Here is a 23,581-nt window from a genome sequence, read left to right as displayed (position 1 = left end):
AATGGAATTCTGGTCTTTAGTCTATTCCTTATGTTAGACATTACGATGATCCTGTTTATTCTATAACATTCCTGCTTGACAGTAACATGCATCAAAGACGTGAAATCACATTTAAAAGCCAAAACTCTCACTGGTTAGAGCAGTAGTAGGACAATGCCCCCCTTTTTCAGACAGCATTAATGTCTCTCCAACACACAAACATCTTTTGTTTCCAGATTCCACTGGATTTTTTTTTTACATTTTTTATACAAAACTAAACTTTTTATTGAACAAAACTAAATAAAGTGACAAATCACCACTACATTGGAATTATCAGAAGTGAACTGCTTTATGCATCATTCATTTGCCTTGCTGCAGTTGGTTAGGACTGGGTTAAGACCTCAGGAACTGAAGTGAACTCTTAACCCTGGAGTCAAACTAAAGAAACCAACAGGGGAATTCAGCAATTCACACTTCGATTTACAATGGGTTGGATTCATTTTGTGTTAAAAAACCATTTGAACTTTTTTTGAAGTCCTTGATGTCAGTAATAATGAGATGCAGCCTGAAAAATGCCTTTCAGTGAGATGTCAGAATGTGAAACTATTACAGGTTTTTTATTGAACTTCTAAAAACTAAAATGGTTCACAGTATACAAAGGAATGGCTGATAAAGACACCAGATGTCAGAGTTTAATATAGAATAGCAGAAACAGCACGTAAATTGTCAATTCCTCAACTTAAGACCTAAATTGTCATGGTCATTACTGATTAACGCCAAACTCGAGGACACAGTGTGAGAAGATTCATTTTTATTTGCTCGTATTAACCAACAAAGACACGTCTGAGTATGATTATTACTGTAATGTATATATGCAGCGAATAATAATTTCTGTGCATTGTTTAACGCACCAGACTAGGTAGGGTGTGAATTTTCCTCTCCACTTCATTGCAGTACTTGTCTGGAAGTCCAGCGGCCCTGAAACAGAGTGTGCATATTAGTTTTTGTTAATGAATCATGCAAAACTGTTTTTCACTTGTGTTTAATCTGTGCAGTTAAAACAGACAAAACATGTACATTCTGGCATAAAGTACAATCACTGAGACTCCTAATTACAGTTTTTACAATCTCAACATATTTAGCTACAGGCATATCTAGATATACACAGATAATCCATTGCATTAAAACCACGTCCTAAAGATGTAAGTGTAAATGAGCCATTATTTCACATTGTACAAAGCACAACGAAATGTGTTTTCGCAACAGTTTGTATGTGCTGTGAACACACGTTTGTAACTTGAGCATAGTTTTGTAGCACTTTCAGTCTGTGTTTACATTCATGTATTTAGTTCTCTCCAAAAATTTGTCAGTTTCTCATAACTGTGCCAGTTAGGACTGAGACGATTTCTTTGTTTCCCATTTAACGAGCTAAGGCTGTAAACAAACAGAACCTTTTTCAGTTCACAGATAGAACAGAGAGCTAGTAAATGGTGAGGAAACATTTTCTGAATTTTATAAAAAGTTAATTGCATTATAATTGTGAGTATTACCTTTAAGCTTGGATATAAGACACAGAAAAGTACAGCTGGATACGCTCTTTCAAGAGCTATAACTGGAGCTAAAATGGCATAATGAAGGAAAATCAAATCCAACTGCAACTATAATTGCAGTGTGCAGCAAGGAAACATGCCAATGAGAGATGCTACAAATCCACCAATGTGGTACTGACACCACCCTCACAGACTGAATTAATTCATTTTTGCACGTTTAGTGCAACTAATAGTTAATTTACAGGGGTTGGACAATGAAACTGAAACCTGGTTTTAGACCACAATAATTTATTAGTACGGTGTAGGGCCTCCTTTTGCGGCCAATACAGCGTCAGTTCGTCTTGGGAATGACATGTACAGTGGTCAGAGGGATTTGAAGCCATTCTTGCAGGATAGTGGCCAGGTCTCTACGTGATGCTGGTGGAGGAAAACGTTTCCTGACTCGCTCCTCCAAAACACCCCAAAGTGGCTCAATAATATTTAGATCTGGTGACTGTGCAGGCCATGGGAGATGTTCAACTTCACTTTCATGTTCATCAAACCAATCTTTCACCAGTCTTGCTGTGTGTATTGGTGTCATCCTGATACACGACACCGCCTTCAGGACACAATGTTTGAACCATTGGATGCACATGGTCTTACTGGTGCAATGTGCAGTTAATGAAGATTGGCCACCAGGCTGCTCCAATTTAGCCATGAAACCTCCCACACTAAAATGACAGGTGTTTCAGTTTCATTGTCCAACCCCTGTAGGTTTAAACTAGATTCTTACAGATTATGAAAAACAAGTCAGGTGTGTCTTAATTATTGACTTGTACCCAATGTTTCTGGGCTCCCATTATTTCTTGACTTTTGCATATTTCTTATACTGTGTCAATAACAGATTCTGACAGAATGGGCCTCTGATGCCTTCTATCTGGTTCTGGCTGCTCAGTTAAACAGAATTGTTATGTCTTTACAAGAAACAAAGAGAGCTCTGGTCATCTAACAAATTGCTGTTTACTCTTCCACAATCTTGTCCAAAATAAAAAAGTGACTGGGCTTTTTCTGTTGCTCCTCCCAGACTGTGGAATGCATTACCTCATGGAATTGGATCCCTAGCCTCTATTAAGGAATTCAAGACCTGCCCCAAGACCTACCCTGAATACCTGGATGATGATGATGGTTAATCTTCTGATCCCTGCATGTGTTTTCAAATTGGCCCACATTACTGACTGTTCATTAGTGACTATTCTGGCACTGTCATTTTCTTAACTGTATATTCAAAGTTTTTCTGGATTTGAATTGGTCAGCTTTGGCTTTTAAATATGTTTTATAAATAAAATACATTGAACAGAAACTGAATTAAATTGTGTAGAATAAGGCAGAGCTTACATATAGGGCAATAAAAATGACTCCATGAATACATAAACTGACAACTGCAATAATGTTTTTGCATGTAGTGGGCAGAGAATATCTTCATCCGGATTAGTAAAAAAAAAAAAATCATCCTTAAAAATCCTTTGGTGTTAATGCTACCCATCCGAACCAGACAACAAAAACCATACAATGATAGCCCCCAGTTCCCTGTTCTCAAAAACATGAGTGACTGGCTGAGTCCTTTATAAACTCAGCAGTTATGTAAATTAACTTGCACAAAAATGGCTTAAGGCATAGGTAGGAAGGCCAAGTGGCCTGAGTACTTGAGACAATTTTTTCCTATATATAGACTCACAAACCACATAAAAGTCAAACCACATTCAAAAACAGCAAGACCTGGTGCCTCTGTAAATTTTTAATAAATCTTTCTGTCAGATTGAAACATTCTGGCATATTCTATTTGAAACAAACTGTTTAATTTAAGCTAAAAAGAAAATCATTTCCCTGGCAGGGCTCTTTGGGAATTTCCCTCTTGCACAAAGTTTCATCATTCTGCTTCTGTCATATTACTATCTGTGTAGCTTTTAAAAATGCACATTTGTGCTCTCAGGAGGGACTGTTTCATAAGCTTTGAGTTTCAGAGGGTCAGTTTTGCAGAATCTCAAGCCTCAAGTTACCGGAAATTTAATAATAATAATAATAAAGTATGCATGCTTTATACCTGGGCCTGGCTACATCTGGGGTAGTGCGAGAAATTGGGAGTTGGGTCCAAGTGCAAACTCTGGTCAGTTACACAAAGATTTTGTTTTACTGACCAGGGTGTGTTAATATAGTAGGGTGCAAGTATGAGGTGTGAGATTGTTTGGTACAGTGTTATGAATAACACCATTGTCCTTTCCACAGTAACTTGGAGCTCAGTTTCCAGCTGAAACCCAAAACTACAATTATAGGTTTATCCATCCATTCATTATCTGTAAGCGCTCATCCAGTTCAAGGTCACAGTGGGTCCAGAGCCAACACACACACTCACACACACACACACACACACACACACACACACACACAAACACAAACACATTCATTCACTCACTCACACCTATGGACACTTTTTTGAGTCGCCAATCCACCTACAAACGAGTGTTTTTGGACTGTGGGAGGAAACCGGAGCACCCGGAGGAAACCCATGCAGACACGGGGAGAACACACCAAACTCCTCACAGACAGTCACCCAGAGGAAACCCACGCGGACACAGGGAGAACACACCAAACTCCTCATAGACAGTCACCCGGAGGAAACCCACGCGGACACGGGGAGAACACACCAAACTCCTCACAGACAGTCACCCGGAGGAAATACACGCGGACACGGGGAGAACACACCACACTCCTCACAGACAGTCACCCGGAGGAAACCCACGTGGACACAGAGAGAACACACCACACTCCTCACAGACAGTCACCCGGAGGAAACCCACGCAGACACAGGGAGAACACACCATACTCCTCACAGACAGTCACCCGGAGCGGCAATGAAACCCACAACCTCCAGTCCCCTGGAGCTGTTTGACTGCGACACTACCTGCTGCACCACCGTGCCGCCCCCAATTATAGGTTTATGTAGGCAATAATTATTTCAGAATTTTTTTTGTGACTTTCTGAGCTGGCTTCCAGTCTCTAAATGGAATTAGATTCATTTTTTTAACTTTATTTTTTTTATGCTTTCTATGAAGATAGACGGAATCCATTTCCATAGTGTTTGTTAAAACATTTAACCATATAATGTAGGAGTGAGCAACACTAAAGTTAATTTTGAAAAGAAAAAATGCAGAATAAGAAACATTTAAAAAAAGAAAAGTACATTTAACTGTGCACCTAATTTTCATAATTGTACAGTTTTCTATGTACTGAAAAATCCATTTGGCAAAGAACAGGTAGTGTCGCTGTCACACAATTCCAGGGTCCTCGGGTTGTGGCTTTGAGCCCCACCTCAGGTCCCTGTCTGTGAGGAGTATGGTGTGTTCTCCCCGTGTCTGCTTGGGTTTTCCCCGGGTGCTCCGGTTTCCTCCCACGGTCCCAAAACCCACATTGGTAAAGGGACTGGCTATACAAAAGTGTCCATAGGTGTGAGTGTGATTGTGCGAGTGAGTAAATGTTCACTGTCTGCATACATTTTCTTGACCATACACTGGAGATGGCACTGTGATAACCAAGATGACAGTTTTAGATATATCTCAGGAACTAAAATGTTCTGAAAAACACAAAAAGGATTAGTTGTTTGTTATTGCATTTTGCTATTACCTCTAAAGGCAGCTCAGACTAGGTTACCAATACCCAATCTGTGTTTACCAAAAGTTTCAGCTCCTGAATTAAAAAAGTGTTATCCTTTAGCTTTTTTTTTTAAATATATTTTTCTCTATTTCTTTATTTTTCCTGCCCACTTGCTCATTTGTCACTTGGGCACATTCTGCCTGCTTGCTGTTTTTGTCAAACAGATATAATGCAGTGTTTCACATTTTTAGGCTATATTTGAGTATATTTGAGTAACAGGCTATAGAATGTTGATTTTGTGGCAGAAAGATTGATTCGCTGAAACTGTTAATCAGCTGAAATATAGAGGGGCTGTGGCCCCGAGGCTGGTCGGGAAAGCATTTCAATGCTCAATGGAGTGGTTATTTAATTTACACCCAGAGTTAAACCTTTCACATGTGTTTGATGCAAAAGAAAACCACAACAGATGCGCTAATTTTCCAAAACTACTTGTAATAATTGAAGGGACTACAGGAGATGGCTAACCACATTCCACAAGAGAAAATTACCCATCCAGCCCTCTCAGGGATCTTATTTCATTTTAAGCCCACAGATATCAAAGAGAATAAGCTGAAAGCTCCAGGCTCAGCCCTGAAGATGAACTATGAACCTTACACTATGAACTTCGGGAGACGGGTAGGAAAACATTTTGGGGGCTAAAATTTCCACTAGATGGGACTAATGTTCATGTTTGGCCAGACTGGACATGAAAAGAAGGAGCTAAGGAGCCAAGGACCCACCACACACACACCACACACACACACACACACACACACACACACACACACACACACACACACACAAAGAGAACACACTGAATCCATCATACGTTTATGCTGAAATTACATGTTTGCTGGTATATTAATGTTTAAAATGTCAAAAATTGCACCTTTACGCACAGAAAACGTGAACTTGCTCAAACTTTCTGAAGAAAAATAAAGAAAGAACAAGGATATAATTAACTCTTTATGTTTCCTTCTGTTTTATGTTCATGTTTTTTTGGATGTCACCATTTCTTTTTGGATTTCCTAATACAATTTTGCAACATTTACGAACCAATAATGTGTATCAAAATAATTTAACTAACAGCGCTCATTAGACTGCAATTATAACAGCCTGGCCAAAAGTAGTCTAAAATCTAAATCATTCTAATAAATATTGTAGTTGTCTGTTCACTTGCCCACCCCTTACTTCGCTGGTCACATCGTAGTACAGTAAAGAGTTTTTAGCTCATCAGAAAAATCTTACTGTCTTACAGGCACTACAGTCACCAAACTGTACCCACTGAAACCTTGAGCAGACAGTTAAACATCAGATGAGTCTCCAAAAGCAAAAATCTATATAAATATTAACCACAAATATAATGTTATCACTTATAGTTATACCTAATAACCCATTAAAATAAGTTTTGGAGCCTACCAATATCACAGAATCTACTTTACAAAAGCTAACTAAGCATTTGATAGTTGTAAAACCAACTTTTCACAGAGCTCTTCTACACATTCCACATTCAAACAATGAATATAACAAAAGAGTCTAAAAATCAGTGATTATTTCAGACTATGAGGGTTGTTAATGAAAAATCCAATTAATAGCATATTTTCAACTAGATTTACAAGATTTCTATCAAGAACATGCTCACCAGCTGCATCTGCAGTGGGAACTTCCACAGCCCTGACCACAAGAATCTCCATTCAAGTTACTTTCCAGTCCCGCAGCACACGTAAGCCATGTAGCATTAAGGCATTATGGCTGACCCTACCCACAAAATTATAGGCACTCCTTTAACATTCTTTGTTGTTTCTGTAGCCTTCACAGCCTCTCTTCCAGAATAATGTGTAACAGCTTCTTTCCATAGTCTGTTTGCTAGTCTGCTGAAAACAGCGTCTGCTGCCACACAAATCAAACAGGATCCACCCTTCTCCCTCACCACCAACTGGACTCCCAAGTTTACTTTTATGACTGCAGACTTGTTTTAAACCATTTAAATTTCATCTTTATTGTCTATTGCACTCTTTACACAGTGACAACACTGCTGTTATAATGGCTTTTAAATAATTATTATGTATGTTTCTCAATGATGTATTTTAGTGTCATTTTATCATTCAGTCCTAAATAGATTTGGGTTAATAAAAGATATTATTTTATTCTGATAATTTCAACAAGTAATAATATTAAATAAATAATCATGTACATTACTTTTTTTATATATATAAATATTGTTACCTTCATTTACCCTTTAACAACTGACTTTGTACATGCGGTCTAAACAATGGTAGGCAATATTACAAACAAAGACGTATATAAACGAAATTACGTCATTTAGCGTTCATCGACCATGTCAGACACGGGCGTGTTGGTCAATTGCTCCCCATTTAAAGGGGACACCTAAATTTGAGGGGAAACTCTGCCCTCTGGTTTGTTTACATTCAGAATATCTGTCTTTTAAGGTGGAAGAGTATGTTTGAGGGAAAAAAAATGACTGTTGTTTGTACATGGCAGAAGTTTAACTTGTCTGAGTTAAGTTTTCACTGAATCACCACAGAAACTCATTTGTAAACCTAGTTTTTTAATTCTGTAGCTCATTTTGATAATGCAGTTAGCCATCTATTGAATTTGAATACATTCCACCGTAAGTAATCCAAATCCAAACAGCAAAAATAAATCAGTATTACCAACGTATGGAGCAGAAATAGAGCAATATCCTCATCTTGGTTCGTACTTTTCAACTTTTGGAATTCTCTCCATTGTCTAAACAATCTCTTCTCAATTCTTTTCTCAGCATTATGAACCGAGGCACTTTGGTATTTGATAGCCATTTACAAACACTGGGGCTTTGTAAAGACAATGGTATTGAGCGCAAACCAAATGTAGAGCAATAAATGGTGAGGAAACCTCCTCAAAATGTAAAAAAAAATGGTTTTGTGATTAAAACCTTGAACACCTTTAAATTATGGGGCTCATCCTTTTCCCACATAAAAACAAATAAGTCCAAAAATCAGGCTACACTCACTGATGATTACTATGATTATATTTGTGAACTGGCCCAATAAAACGAAACTTTTGCTGAAATCAAATGAAAAAGGCTGTCATTGAAATTAAAAGAAAAAAGCGAACAATGCAAGCCCCCCATTAACAACCCAGCCATCCAGAACTCCAGGTAAATCATTCATTCATTATCTGTAACCCTTATCCAGTTCAGGGTCGCAGTGGGTCCAGAACCTACCTGGAATCATTGGGCGCAAGGCGGGAACACACCCTGGAGGGGGCACCAGTCCTTCACAGGGCAACGCAGACACACACACACACATATTCACTCACACACTCACACCTGCAGACACTTTTGAGTTGGCAATCCACTAACATGTGTTTTTGGACCGTGGGAGGAAACCGGAGCACCCGGAGGAAACCCACTCCTCACAGACAGTCACCCGGAGTGGGACTAGAACCCACAATCTCCAGGTCCCTGGAGCTGTGTGACTGCGACACTCTGCGACACCCCTAATTCTTTCATTTTCATCAACGGTTCTCTCTGTCTCCCTTTTATAATGTAATAAAACTTGGATGCACTAGGACCTGGAGGAGCTGTTACTGCAGGTCCATTTGGATGCGATTGGCTATCGCTCTGTATTGTTTTCTTGCTGGATAGTGGGAGGAAGCCAGAGCACTCAGAGGAAACACACACAGACACAGGGAGAACACACCACACACACCTCACAGACATGGACCTGGACATGGGCGAGAAGTGAACCCACAACCTCCGGTGCCAATTCAATCAATTTTTGACTCACTTGAGCTCCTTCAATTTCTTTTCTTTGATCTCGTCCAGTCGAGCTCGGCGGATGCGCGCCTCCTCATCCAGTTTCTCCCCTTCTTGGAACAGCTCCCTCCTCCGAGAGATGGCTTGAACCTCACGCTCACGGATCTGCTGCCGTACACCCTCACTGTGGCGGACTATTTGCTGCCGGTGATGCTCCTCCTTCTCCTTCTCCCGTGCAATCATCTCCTCCTGTGTCCTGCAGTAAGAGTAAAGCAGCAATTCCCTGCATATTAACTAAAACATAAAAACGTCAAAGGAAATCTAAATATTTAATGTAGATATTTTAATGTAGTTTCTATTTGATGGGCTTGAAGTGTATAGCTTAACATGGGTTTTGGTGTCATATGAAAAATAAAACACAATAAAAACATCAAACTTAAATATGATATGATACTATGACATTCACAGTATGTACAAACTTTTGTGGGTGCCTACTCTTTCAATATCTCTACAAAAATCAAGTGTATGGCAGCCCAGCAATGCTTCAACATCTAATGATCTGGGAAGATTGAGCACTGCTGTGAGGATTTGATTACAAATGGAAACCTCCTGTCTATCTGTCTCCCTCTGTCTCTCTGGTGATTCAAGCTAGAGCTTGTAAAACCATTTCAAAGGAAAACATTTCCAACATTCTTTCATCATTTTTAGACTCTGTCACACACATCACACCCATTAACATCTTCTATTACAATGAGGTACACAAACAAACCAGTGTGGACCTGATTTTCCAAGCAGCAATTCAAACAGCTCCTAGCCAACACCTACATACCACAAATCAGTAAACAACATTTGAGGCCTTTTACATTCATGGAATGGAATGCATGCTTTACTGGCTCCAACATTTCTCAAATTCCACAATGATGGGAAAAGTTGAGACTGATTACTTCACCGGTACAGACAGTGGGAATGTTGATGTTTTTGGGCCCCTGGAAAACTTTTCTGAGCTTGTAAAAGAATTATCTGTTAAAATTTGAGGCAATAAAGCTACATTAATACTTACCTTTTCTTCTTTTTTACTTGAATAATGTTTAAGGTTTTGTCACGTTTATTCTGATACACACAAAAAAACTAAACTAAACAAACAAACAAACAAAAAAAAAAAATATATATATATATTTGGGTAAATCAGAAACAGGAAAATTCTTCCTCACCCTTCATGCAGCCATTTAATATTAACCTGAAAAAGCTTTTTATTGTGTAGCCTTGAAATCTATCTGGCTCTGGAAAACTGGCCACAGTCCCAGGGGCTTTAAAAGTCATTATACTTTAGAAAAAAGAAGAAGGAGAAGGAAGAAAATTATGAACAAATTGTATGTCAATGAACTGTGTGTAGCGCACCTCAGGATTCTCTCAAACTCTGCTCTGTCACGACCAGCCACGACAGACAGCATGCGTTCCTTGTGAATGACTTGCTCTAGTCGAGCAGCCTTCAGCCTCTCTTCCTCCTCCAGCTTCTTCTGGGCTTGCTCTTTTTCTTTCCGTCTCCATTCCCTCTCCGCAGCCTCCTGGTTCCTACGGGCCCTGAGCTCATCCTATTACAAAATAATGTTCATTTAGGCATTAAGAATCTGTAAGTCCGTGTAAAAGTTCCTTTCAGTATCAGAGAAAAAATAAGAAACATATTTCCGGAATCCGGGTATGAATTACAGAAATCTCAGCGTTTAAACATAACACCTATTTCTGAGGAACCCATAGCCTGTGTGTTCTAGTGCAAATAGTTTTGTCTTCCTTACATTTCATTTTTCACAGTTCTTGCTGCCAAACTGTTAAATGTTTTGTCTGCATCACAAATTGTGTACACATGCTCACTTGTTCGTCAATATGCCATGTCTCATAATTATGCTGTAAAAGTTTCCTCCTGGGTGAAATTAACATTTTAAGATTTCAAGCCGTTTGTGGAGACATAGTCAGGACAAGCACGTACATACTTTAGTTTAGGCTGTTTAAAATAATAAAATATTACCACTGCAAGGAAGGATGTGTGTGTAATGTCTGTATTTACCAACCATTAAGATTTCCCTCACCTTGATAGCATCAGTATTATCAAAGCGACTTACAGAGGCTTATAATTACAGACATAATAATAACATCCTTCTACAGTATGGGATATGATTTGTTTGTGACAATATTATATAATTAAATTAATAAAGACATTGCCAATTAAAAGGAGAATTAATTCATTTTAATGTTTCATTTAATAATTACATTTTGAAATAAAAGCCTAAATAATTATATGTGATTTATTTAAATATTTTTAAAATTGTATTATTTAAATAATTTAATTAATTTAACTTTATTTTATGCACCCTGTAGTCTTGCACCATGAAGTAATTAAATATGTCAATATCATCCATCATCCATCAGAGGGCGGACCTGAAAAAGGATCTTTTTCTACCTAGCTAGAGCTAGCTACAGGCTGTCTGTCGGGTCTGTTTACTGGGGGAGCAGCAGGGGTGTTTTTTAGTGCAGCCTCCCTCAAGAGTTCAGGGCAGCTTTTCAATGTTTTGCCCTCTTAAAACTATCATTAGTAGACAGAAATAAAGTATGTGATCAGTTTGTCTTGCCTTACTGCGAAATATAGCCAATAAGACTGGCTGGATCGGAGTTAGGATCACGCACTGACAGATGATGGATGATGTTGACAGATTTAATTATTCCATTGTGCAAGTCTGCAAGGCGCTTAGTGTCACAAAAAACCCTCCATACTACAGAGAAGGATTTGTGTATAATGTTTAATTTACAACCTCTACATCGGTGGCTATGCCAGAAGGCAGAACTACTTTTAGTTTTGCTGCAGTGGTCACTGCATGATCACAGCATGATAAACGACAAATTCCTGAGGAGGCTGAGAAAATTTGGGATGTCACCCAGAAACCTCAGAAATTCTTATAGCTGTGACATCAAGAGCCTCCTGACCAGCTGTACCACCATGTGGTATGGCAGCACAACTGGACGGAAAATGTTTGCAGAGAGTGGTGAAGACTGCTGAGAAGATCACCAAGACTCCACCACCCTCTCTGCAAAGCATCTACCACCAGAGAGTCCGCTGGAGAGCTGCCTCCATCCTTAAAGACCCCATCCACCCCCAGCATGGACTGTTCACAATTCTGCCCTCAGGCCGGAGGTACAGAAGTGTCAGATGCAAGACCTCTAGGTTAAAGAACTCTTCCTTCCCCACTGCCATCAGACTCCTGAACCTACCTCAGAAATAACTCTGCACTTTACTGTCTACATGTTTACATGCCTCTGTCATTTACTGTCACACAAACGATTGTTTCTACTTATTGCTGTTTTTGATTGTAGCACTCGTTCACTTTACCGTTCACCCATGTATATATCTCAGTGAACTTTGCACTTTATTAGTTATCTAGTTATTCGTTGTATTTTCTCTTCCATTTGGCATTCTTGGTGAGGAGCAAAAGAAAGAATTTCATTGTACACGGAACCTGCTCCTTACTGTGCAAATGACAATAAACTCTTTGAACTTTGAATTAGGATACACTACTGTTAATTCGGTAAAACTGAGGCTCTTGAGAGATCCAAGGCTGTGCTACACAAATGACAAATCAAGCTACAATAGCAATTTGAGCTAAGATTAGTTTGTTAACACCCTAATTTCAAATGTGCAGTGGCAAATCATGACTTCCTATTGTCAGGGTTATAGACTCTGTATTACCTGTTCAGCTTTATAGTCTCTGTCTCTCTCCTGAAGAGCCCTGAGTCGTGCCACCTCTTTCTCCTTCTCTCTCTTTATTCTTCTCTGCTCTGCCTCATATTCCGCTTCTCGCTCCTGTGAAAAAAAAAATTCTTACGTGAGTCCAAACATCAGCATTATGTCCTGGAACTGGGCCAAATTCTCTCTGCACTGAGTGAGGAGAACAAGGCTTTATTGAATGAAACATTATTATGACTATGTGATTTGCATCTGAGATAACAAAACCATACAACGAAGCATTACCTCAGTGGTATAACCGCAGCTATACCAAAGCAAGATCTTACGGGTTATTGCAACAGAATCCACTAAACAGTAGTGAACTCAATGAGATTTTGTCTGATCTCTTTATCACTGTTAATTTGACAAATGGGTTGTATAGTGAACCCTTACACTTAACTGAGTCATGCTCAATTCCAGTAGAGTTAAATCCATTTGGTACCTCAGCTGTCAGCTGGCAGGAAGTCATTCTGTCATCCTCTCATTTTATCAGTAATTATAGTTAACTGCTGCAGTGAGGTAATCCCTATAATTATACTGCGGAAATGCCCAGAGCTGACTTTGCAAGAAGAGTAAATTAAATACTGCACAGGGCCTATTTTGTTAATACTTGCCACAAAAATCACACACAAAAACCAACATCAACATGTTTGTGCCATGTCTGTAATATGTATGGGATAGAAATACATTCATTCATTACTGATCTCATTACGGGTCTATCTTTGGGATTTCTTCATAAATGCCACATTAAACCTATTAGAATCCTTGTTTATGACTGATATTATTCATAGAAATTTACTTTACATAACCCCTAGGAATAAAAGACCAGTTTTGTTTGTGTGTGTCAATACAATGTTAATAAACTATCACTGTTGAAATATATAATTTTGTGAATTCTAAGGAGTCGCATCATTTATACTTGACATAATCTGTAAGTCTGTATTCTATGTGTATTACAGCTGCCGATTCCTGGGCCAATCTTTGAAATATATATACCTTATTTCCAGGAATAAAAACATTTTTGTACAGCTGTGTGTAACAAAGTAGTTAATCCAGTCCAAAGCTCTACAAGCTCATTTAAATCCCTTGAAATCTGGAGAAAAATGTCATCATAGAGATTGAACATGCTGTTATCCAATGATAGAGCCAAAGCTTTGACAGTTGCAGCTTAAAATGTAGCTTATTTTATAGCCATATTTTTATTATTTAACTAATGTCCCTGTATTTGTCTTATTATTATTTTGAATTATCCAACTCTGAAGTGACACTCACTAGTTTTTTGCGTGAAAACTCCATAGCATGAAGGTCTGCCAGCCTCTCTTCTTCTTTCCTGTGCTCTTTTGCAACTAGATTCTCCTCGTTGATTTTCTGAATCTCTTGGAGTAGCCTCTTCTGCTCCACTTTCTTCCTCTCCAGAGCCTAGGATCACAAATCCAACACATACCAAAAACACAAACTCATATTTACACAAGGCACTGTGATTTAATGGAAAAGAAACTTCTTTATAATGCAATCATGAGATCCACAACCAATTTTTCCCCTTAGATTTTAGAGAATAGAGAATCACCCTCCCCTCCCATTTTGAAAGCTAAAATGGGAGTTTCTGGAGAGTCTTTTATTTTTCAAAGGAAGCTTCAAGTACTGTTTATTACAAATGTCATTTCTGCAAATGTTGGGACAATTTATACAAAAGCATTAAAAATAATTTGTGACTTGTTCATTCTCCATCCATCCATTATCTGTAACCGCTTATCCAATTCAGGGTCGCGGGGGGTCCAGAGCCTACCTGGAATCATCGGGCGCAAGGCGGGGATACACCCTGGAGGGGACGCCAGTCCTTCACAGGGCAACACAGACACACACACACACACCTACGGACACTTTCGAGTCCCCAATCTACCTACCAACGTGTGTTTTTGGACTGTGGGAGGAAACCGGAGCACCCGGAGGAAACCCACGCGGACACGGGGAGAACACACCAACTCCTCACAGACAGTCACCCGGAGCGGGAATCGAACCCACAACCTCCAGGCCCCTGGAGCTGTGTGACTGCGACACTACCTGCTGCACCACCGTGCCGCCCACTTGTTCATTCTCTTGAAGTTAATTCTGTAATGCACTTTTGCTGAAGCTTTACTTATCTGATAAATGCACAAAGAACTTCCAGTGAGGGCTTTCATTCACAAAAACAAACTTAGAATTTGATGCCTGCAAGAGTGAAAGGTTTGTGGAATATTGAACCTGATATTACAAGATGAATTTTTTTTTTCAGTTATGTTCTCACGGTTCTCTGTGCCAAATAAACAATGGGTTCCTATCCCAACATCGACATAGATATTTGCTTAGTTTCACAAAATACAATCAAGTTTTTCTGTTTCTTTTTTACAAATACATTTTTAAAAGAAACAAAACACTTTTAAAAGAGAACAAAACTCCCATCTACTAACCCAAGCAAAAGCAAAACTCACCCATTAATATTTAAATAAATTAAATTAACTTGTATGTCTTAGTTCAGTTTAGTATAATCATAGGAGAGAGAGAGAGAGAGATTTATTCATTTACAGATGTTAAGTCTTTGTAAACACATTAGAGTCTTTTGACTCATTTACAAATGTTAAGTCTTTGTAAACACATTGGAGTCTTTTGACTCACTTACAGATGCTAAGTCTTTGAAAACACAGAGTATTTTCCAGCATGTAAACCGAGGAATGGCAAATGGTGAGAAGACATCTTCAAAATTTTTTAAAAAGTGTTTTTTAATTACAATTGTGAATTACGCCTTTAAATAAATTAGGTTTGTTAAAAATAAGTAAGTAAATATGCAGTTTAAACCCCCGAACATATAAGTAGATATATTCTCAAAATCGTGCACCCCTAGTCTCATGTTACTACATGGTAAGCTTTGCTCGAGAGGGTTCTAATCATGAGTATGTACCTCCAGCTCCTCCATCTGCATCTTTTCCAGGTTTTCCAGCATATGTTGCCCTTCTTGTTCCTTCACTTCATCCTCTAGCATGCGCTTTTCCAGACGTTCGTCTATCTGTTTTAGGATGCACATCTTTCCTCTAATGGAACAAGTACAAGCACACATTGTGTTCAAATGACACATGTGCAAACAACAGAAGCTTGAATGCTGAAAAAAATATGACTCGCTCTTACTGAATCCTCTGTTGTTTGTGCAGTTGGTCGATCTGTTCCTGGATCTCCAACGCACGACGACGGTCCACTTCCATCATGGCATCCAGCCTCCTCTCCTCCTCCTGTAACTCCTTCAGAATTTGCTGCCTCTCCAGGATCTGAGCGTCTCGAACTGCATGGCACTGAGCTTCCAGGATCAGCTGTTTTTGGACATAATAATAAATAGATGAATAAAATTTCATTCATTCATCCAGTTCAGGGTCACGGTGGGTTCAGAGCCTGCCTAGAATCATTGGGCGCAAGGCGGGAATACACTCTGGCCAGTCCTTCACAGGGCAACACAGACACACATTCACTCACACCTACGGACAATTTTGAGTCGCCAATCCACCTACCAACATGTGTTTTGGGACTGTGGGAGGAAACCAGAGCACCCAGAGGAAACCCACGCGGACACTGGAAGAACACACCAACTCCTCACAGACAGTCACCCAGAGCGGGAATCGAACCCACAACCTCCAGGCGCATGGAGCTGTGTGACTGCGACATTACCTGCTGCGCCACTGTGCACCGTTTTTATTCAGGGGCGGCACGGTGGCGCAGCAGGTAATGTTGCAGTCACCCAAAAGGTGACTCAAAAGGGTGTGTGTGTTGCCCTGTGAAGGACTGGCGCCCCCTCCAGTGTGTATTCCCGCCTTACGCCCAATGATTCCAGGTAGGCTCTGGACAATCCCTGGTTGTATATTATTTATGTAGTAGATTTAAAACATCTTTTATATTCTAAGTAGGAAAGGATTTTGGGGGGCTTTTTTTTTGTTAATTGCTTTAACATATATATATACCAAAGGATTGTGTGGATGCTAATATCAAACTGTAAAATCCTAGGTATTCTCAGTGCTCCTTCACTTTTTGCAGACCACATTACAATAGTGTTGGGAGAAAAAACTGAGAACTGGCCTCCAGATGTAGATGAGCTGGATTTGCTTTTCTGAAAATATACAGACAAGGGTATGAACTTTAGTAGCTGAGCTTACTGAGTTTTCTGTATGACTTTTTTTATTGTTAGTGACTGCATTAAATTTTATAAACTTTGGGTTATAGTGTATAGTGCATGACTCATGTGATGATTCTGTCTACAGCCTGCTTGGGGTACTCCGATGCAAGGGGTAGCCAACTCCTATACAGTACAGGCCAATTGGCCATGGGAAAAAATGAACAAAATTAAAAACACAAATCTGAAATCTGTACCACACCGTCCAGAGGAAAGTGTACATGTGCAGTAATTTCTGTCAATGTATTAAGGAGAGAATTGACAGTAACAAAATTATAGAACAGAAGGGTTTAATAAGAATTTTGAAAAGTTTTAACTCAGACCTCATTGAGCTTCTTGACCTCGTCCTCCTGCTCCATCTTTAGGGCATTAGCCCTCTCAAGTAGATAATGAGCGCGCTCTCTAGCTTCAGCCTCCAGGTCACTGAGGCCTTGGTTCTTTTGACGGGACAAATCTGCCTGACGTATGAGAGTCTTCCTCTCCTCTGCAGCGTTCTATAAGACACAAACACTGCATGTGATTCACCTCTGACTCACTAAAAATGATAGCTTTATAAAGCTTTTTTTCCTCGTTATAACTGTTTTGTATTTGGAATGGAATTTGTGTACATTTCTAATGCCAGTAATCACATAAAACCCAATTAATCTCACTGAAGGGGACATACTATGAAGACAATCAATTTTTGAGTGCATCAGAACATTAATGTGGGGATATGGAGCACTTACCAACCCACATAATGTGAAATAAGCCCACCCAGTCTGTTTATGTGATTTGAAAACATGGCATAATATGAGCCGTTCTGATTTGGTGCATTGTCTTATGTAGCAAGGAAACTATGTTTATGTTTCCGGAAACTCTCCAATCACATCACGGGATCCACATTTATGTAAGCCAAGGTAACATTAATTTAGCAAAAAGCACAAAATGAATACAAAGAAATAAGAACACTGAGTAAAAATGGAGAAAATGAGAACGGAGAAAAGAGAGAGAGAGAACTGAGTAAAAGTCACTAAAAGGCAGTGTTTCTGCTTCTCAATCTTCACTGTTGGCCACTTCATGTCTGGAATAAACAAAGGCTCATTCTCAACAGACACTGAAACCATAATGGAGATATTTAGACATGGTCTGTGGCATTTTGACCTAAGCATGTGTCAGATGTCATTGAGACCACAAACTGTGTTTACTGGTGGAAAAAGGGCTAAAAAGATGTCCACTAATAAATAGTTATTTCAACAGTATTATCTTAATATCACCAAGCTTTTGTTCATCTGCCACCGATCAACTGTTTTAGATCTACTGCTCAAATATATGGATTCAAGTGTGTTCCTGTTTTTGGAAGAGAAATATGAAGCCACACTTGGCCTTTGTGGATAAGGTTGAACATACCTGTTTAATAACTACTTCTAAACCTTATTTGGAGACATGGTCTAAGGATGATTCCACTGATTCTTTACCCAGCAAATAAAACAAAAGTATTCAATACATTTACAAACATTAAAACCCACATGCTTCCTCAGGTTTTGTGTGTAATTTGAAGAAGTGTTTGAAGAAGGATTCTCAGTAAAGTAGCGGTAAACTGAGGTAATGATTGTTTCAGACATCAGGCAAAGGCAGATGCCTGGGCTTCTCTGCTCACCCTGTTGCCCATGCGACTGTGCAATGAATTAAGCAAAAAAGAAGATAATGATTAGGATCTGGAGGGGACGGTGGTGCAGCAGGTCGCATCGCAGTCACACAGCTCCAGGGACCTGTAGGTTGTGGGTTCAAGTCCCGCTCCGGGTGACTGCCTGTGAGGAGTGTGGTGTGTTCTCCCTGTGTCCGCGTGGGTTTCCTCCGGGTGACCCTCTGTGAGGAGTGTGGTGTGTTCTCCCAGTGTCCGCGTGGGTTTCCTCCGTGTGACTGTCTGTGAGGAGTGTGGTGTGTTCTCCCCGTGTCTGCGTGGGTTTCCTCCGGGTGACTGTCTGTGAGGAGTGTGGTGTGTTCTCCCTGTGTCCGCGTGGGTTTCCTCCGGGTGACTGTCTGTGAGGAGTGTGGTGTGTTCTCCCTGTGTCTGCGTGGGTTTCCTCCGGGTGACTGTCTGTGACGAGTGTGGTGTGTTCTCCCTGTGTCTGCGTGGGTTTCCTCCAGGTGACTGTCTGTGAGGAGTGTGGTGTGTTCTCCCTGTGTCCGCGTGGGTTTCCTCCGGGTGACTGTCTGTGAGGAGTGTGGTGTGTTCTCCCCGTGTCCGCGTGGGTTTCCTCCAGGTGACTGTCTGTGAGGAGTTTTTTAAAAAATCTCCGTATGTGTGAGTGAATGTGTGTGTCTTGCCCTGTAAAGGACTGGTGCCCCCTCCAGGGTCCAATGATTCCAGGTAGGCTCTGGACCCACAGCGACCCTGAACTGGATAAATGCTTACAGATAATGAATGAATGAAAGATTAGGATCTGATATGGCTTTTGCAGACATTGAACCATTATGATATCTCCTTCTTACTGGAGTAAACAGGTTCTCACTAGGGCTGAGTGATGTGGTAAAAATATATTTTATTTAAAAAAATTATTCTGACTAACAATTCAACTACCCATTAAATTAATATATTTTTCTAAGATTCAGGTCTGTGTTGGTAACCAAGAACTTTTTTCAGTGCTCAATTTCATTCAGTTACATTTGTTGTCATGTCCACAGCACTGTGTTTGTCTGCCTCTGATTGGTCCAACTCTAAATATCTTAAAATAAAGCTTGCCTAGACATTGTTTTTATAATGTAGGTTGGAATTAAAATATGCAGCACTTCAGATTTAATTAAATTTTGGACAATCAATAAAATTTCCTTTATGTTCTCCAATGACAGAAGAGGACCGAGAAACAGTATATAATTTACTCTTTACTTACTATGAATCTGAGGTGTGAATTTCTGATGAGGTTATGCTGAATATGACACAATGATAGGTCACATTTACTTACATGTACAGTGTGCAATGAGTGAATTAAAAACTTTTTTTTGAGATCATCTTACCATGGCCTCCTCCCGAGTTTTGCGTTGGCTCTCCAGTTCCTCTTTGGTGGGGACCTGAGACTCTGCCATGATGCGCCTAATTTCATCTGTGCTGAGTATGATGGACAGCCCCGATGGGTCTTTGCTCGGTATTCTAGTTCAACACAAGTCATATAAGTATTCCTGGCACGGAAAACTGTCATGAACTTCCAGTTACTTTGGAAAACTATAACCTGGTGTGGAAAATGAAGGAACTACAACAACAAAAAATGACAGCAATCAAGCAAAACCTAAAAAAGTTATCACAGTCTGACAAATATTTCCCTATGGCGGTTTACATTATTGAGTAACTTGTTAGGTGACTTACCTCAGGTCTCTGATAAGATCTTTTGTGATGATGCGGACCGTCTCTGTTTTCTGAGCTCTGGAAGGTGGGGCAGAGCGAGACAGTGTTCTGGATCCTGAATTGCTGCCTTTAGCCTCATTTTTATGCTCAATTGCAGCCTGTTGAACAAAATGAAAAAACGTATAAAGAGCTGTAAACATATTACAAACTGCTTTTGTGTTCCACTAATTTTACTTTTACATATCTGTATATAAATAGAAGCTAAACATTTCCAACATCTCTTTCCCGACAAATTATATTCATGTGTTGTTTACATAATTTAAAGCCAGTGCCCACCCATTTTCATACTTTCCTTCTGACTATAATGTCTATTTAAAGATTTCAGTGAGTGGACTATCAGGGGAATATTTGTACTGCAACGCTATACACATCTCTTCAGTGGTGAAACAACTGCCTCTGGACTGCTTTAAAGGTATTAAAGGAATAGTACATTTCCAGAAATGTACTGCAGCCCCCTTGACCTTTCCACAGGGGCACTCTATGCTGTATGGCCTTCAATAAAGCTTCACTGATTCCCAGCAGGGAGGCACGGTGGCGCAGCAGGTAGTGTCGCAGCCACACAGCTCCAGGGACCTGGAGGTTGTGGGTTCAATGACTATCTGTGAGGAGTTGGTGTGTTCTCCCTGTGTCCGTGTGGGTTTCCTGTGGGTGCTCCGGTTTCCTCCCACAGTCCAAAAACACACGTTGGTAGGTGAATTGGCGACTCAAAAAGTGTGTGTTTGTGTGTGTGTGTGTGTGTTGCCCTGTGAAGGACTGGCGCCCCCTCCAGGGTGTATTCCCGCCTTGCGCCCAATGATTCCAGGTAGGCCCTGCACCCACCGTGACCCTGAATTGGATAAGCGGTTACAGATAATGAATGAATGCATGATTCCCAGCATTTGTTGTAGTGGGAAAGTGCAGATTGTGTGTCCTCGGTGCAACATTATGAGGACAAAACGTATATGTATCCTAGCTCTTTCCACTGCAGGGGTTTCCAAATCCAGCTTTTAATGTTGTTGTTTTATTTAACCAATGCCTCTTGCCTCGGCTAGAGGCAACACTCTGCTAATGACACTATGTTGTTTACACTGCCATGATAGTGCCACTGTAAACCATTATGATTTGACAAAACCTCACAATTCAGAGCAGGCAGAAGAAACAAGGTTTCTGGAGGTTATAAAACCTATTAAACTGCCTTTGTTTGGTAATCTATTTTTGTGCTTTTGTCAGTTGTCCCAAGTATCTTAACTTCTCCAGGAATGGGGTTTTTGCTTCTATTCAAGCTATTTTTCAGGAAGGTACTATATTATTATTTGAGTTTGGAGTTGGAGGCATGCAAACATTATCCAGAGACACTTTATTGTTGACTGTTGTTGCATGTGCAATGTCTGAGGAACATTTCAGCAAGGTTAAGTACTTTCACATTTTTCCTGTAACCCTAAATTCATAAAAGACTAAATCAGGAAAGGCAAACAGGATATGCTCACTTTCTCCACCACTTTTTAACTACACACCCAGCAGCTGTTATATGCACCTGTGCTGGAAAAAAAGGTCAACAAAGGCCATTTCTTTGTAAAATTACCAGTAAATAAAGACGGGAGAAAATGAGCAAACCACGAATTATTTAGTATATGTAGTTGACTGTACTGATTCGTGTGCGATGACGAGGCTTTTGAGGTGATGACGTGTTGGGAGCGTTACTCATGCAGAGTATAGCTATGTTTTTATAACGTCTGCATCTGTCAAGCATCTGGAGCTCGAAAATATACACTTTCTCTAAAATTTAGTTCAGGGCTGCAGTCGTTTCATGGCTTAATCCAGTATGCTACGTAAGCAGAAAGAAGTTTCAGTGATCAACAAGGTCATTGCAAAAACAACTAATCATCTGGTTAGAGGCACGTATGCTGCTTTGTGTGGGTGAGAGGAAAGGAATGTGTTTTTAGTTTTGATTTGGCTCCTGTGTTGTTTTCGTGTAAAACGGATTTTGACGTCAACTGCTACGTGTCACATTCGAGATTCAAGACTTCATTTCTAAACCATTAGGTCAAAAAAGTAAGGATTTGGCCCCAGGAAACCTGACTATTGTCACCCAGAGACCGCAATGCAGCTCAGTAAAATACACAGAAACATAGAAACGTTCTGGCTTTGTTTTCGTTGCTTCAGTCACGGTTTCGAGGACGAAAAACAAAACGTTGCGAGTAATTTTGAGGTTGCTGGACTTCGAGTACGGCTATGAAACGTGGTTAAAACCGAGCTGTTAAGTCGTGCCCACCTGTTGAGGGTTTCCAAAAAGGGACTCGTCCACTTGAGAAGTGTGTGCGCGCGTCCGGTAGCGTCGGGAGCGCGCTGTGCTGTTGCTGTTGGCCGACAGTCTGGCGGATGATGACGTCACGCTGCGAGGCTTGCAACACCATGAAAACAGAAAAACAGCACTTTAGGAAAACAATCTCTTAGGCTCTCAATCATTCAGCTTTTTTCAGATTTTTAAACCCCATATAAAACGCCACCTGTGAACCAATTATTACCCTGACTCCCACCGCTTACCATCCTTATGGGAGCTTTCAATAACTGTAACGGAGCATTGAGTTTCCTAAAATTAGATTAAGAGTGGGTTTTCGGACGTCAACTAGACTTACGATCTATTTTTAAACTCGAATTTAATTTCTCGAAGGTTAAAAAAAGCACAGAGCTTCAGCGCTGACAGACTTGACGTTACTCCGCTTTGTTGTTATGTTGCTATAGAAACAGTGAAGGCGTTCCTGGTCTGAGTTGTTGCTATGTGTCACACACCTAAAGCATCTACTGTACTTATACACGTGCTCTCAACTTTCTCATTAGTATTGTGCTTTAGAGTGATACATTATTTAGTTCACTAAGTAGTGCAACAAATCACACTTTCCCTTTGTACAGAAGTTGCTTAGAAACAAAGAAATTCGCAATGCATTTTGGTCCACATTCAGCTCATGTATATACATGTATAGCTCGCGTATAGTAGTTTCTTCTCTAAATTAGAAGTGCCTTGAGGGAGATTCTAGTGCCCTCAAAACTCTTGCTTGAGTTCGACATAGGTCTGGAACTATTCCTATATCTATCTAGCTGTCACACAGCTCTAGGGATCTGGGGTTGAGGGTTCGAGTTCTGCTCCAGGTGACTGTCTGTGAGGCGTTTGGTGTATTCTCGAAATACTGGATAATTTCCAGTGCACTCAAATAAATCCACAATGCACTGCAAAAGAATTGTAAAACCCGCACTGTTTGGTAAACCCATAAGGTAGAGATCAATATCATTCCCTACCCTTTTGAACTCA

At 40.1% G+C, this 23,581-nt stretch overlaps 1 protein-coding gene across 1 annotated transcript; it reads right to left on the bottom strand.

Moving 5' to 3' along the window:
- Nucleotides 1-340: 340 nt before the first annotated feature.
- cfap45 (cilia and flagella associated protein 45) lies at nt 341-22,998 on the bottom strand. The gene is made up of 12 exons (XM_066685160.1): nt 22,819-22,998; nt 22,547-22,675; nt 20,257-20,393; nt 19,911-20,043; nt 17,240-17,410; nt 15,887-16,065; nt 15,663-15,792; nt 14,000-14,146; nt 12,692-12,805; nt 10,354-10,547; nt 8,987-9,211; nt 341-957 (listed from the first exon to the last, which is right to left on the bottom strand). The coding sequence occupies exons 1-12, from the start codon at nt 22,819-22,821 to the stop codon at nt 882-884; spliced, it is 1,638 nt and encodes a 545-aa protein (XP_066541257.1). The 5' UTR covers nt 22,822-22,998; the 3' UTR covers nt 341-881.
- Between the last annotated feature and the right edge of the window lie 583 nt (nt 22,999-23,581).

This window comes from Hoplias malabaricus, chromosome 11, assembly GCF_029633855.1.
Source record: "Hoplias malabaricus isolate fHopMal1 chromosome 11, fHopMal1.hap1, whole genome shotgun sequence".
Classification (NCBI taxonomy): Eukaryota; Metazoa; Chordata; class Actinopteri; order Characiformes; family Erythrinidae; genus Hoplias; species Hoplias malabaricus.
This window is presented reverse-complemented; position numbering and strand designations above follow the sequence as displayed.

What these genes read in the sequence shown, in the direction of transcription:
- cfap45 (XM_066685160.1), bottom strand. An exon ending in AAACTCGGGAGGAGGCCATG is followed by an intron (nt 17,411 to 19,910) that starts GTAAGATGATCT and finishes TGTGTCTTATAG; the next exon opens with AACGCTGCAGAGGAGAGGAA. An exon ending in CACAAACAACAGAGGATTCA is followed by an intron (nt 15,793 to 15,886) that starts GTAAGAGCGAGT and finishes TTGTTCCATTAG; the next exon opens with AGGAAAGATGTGCATCCTAA.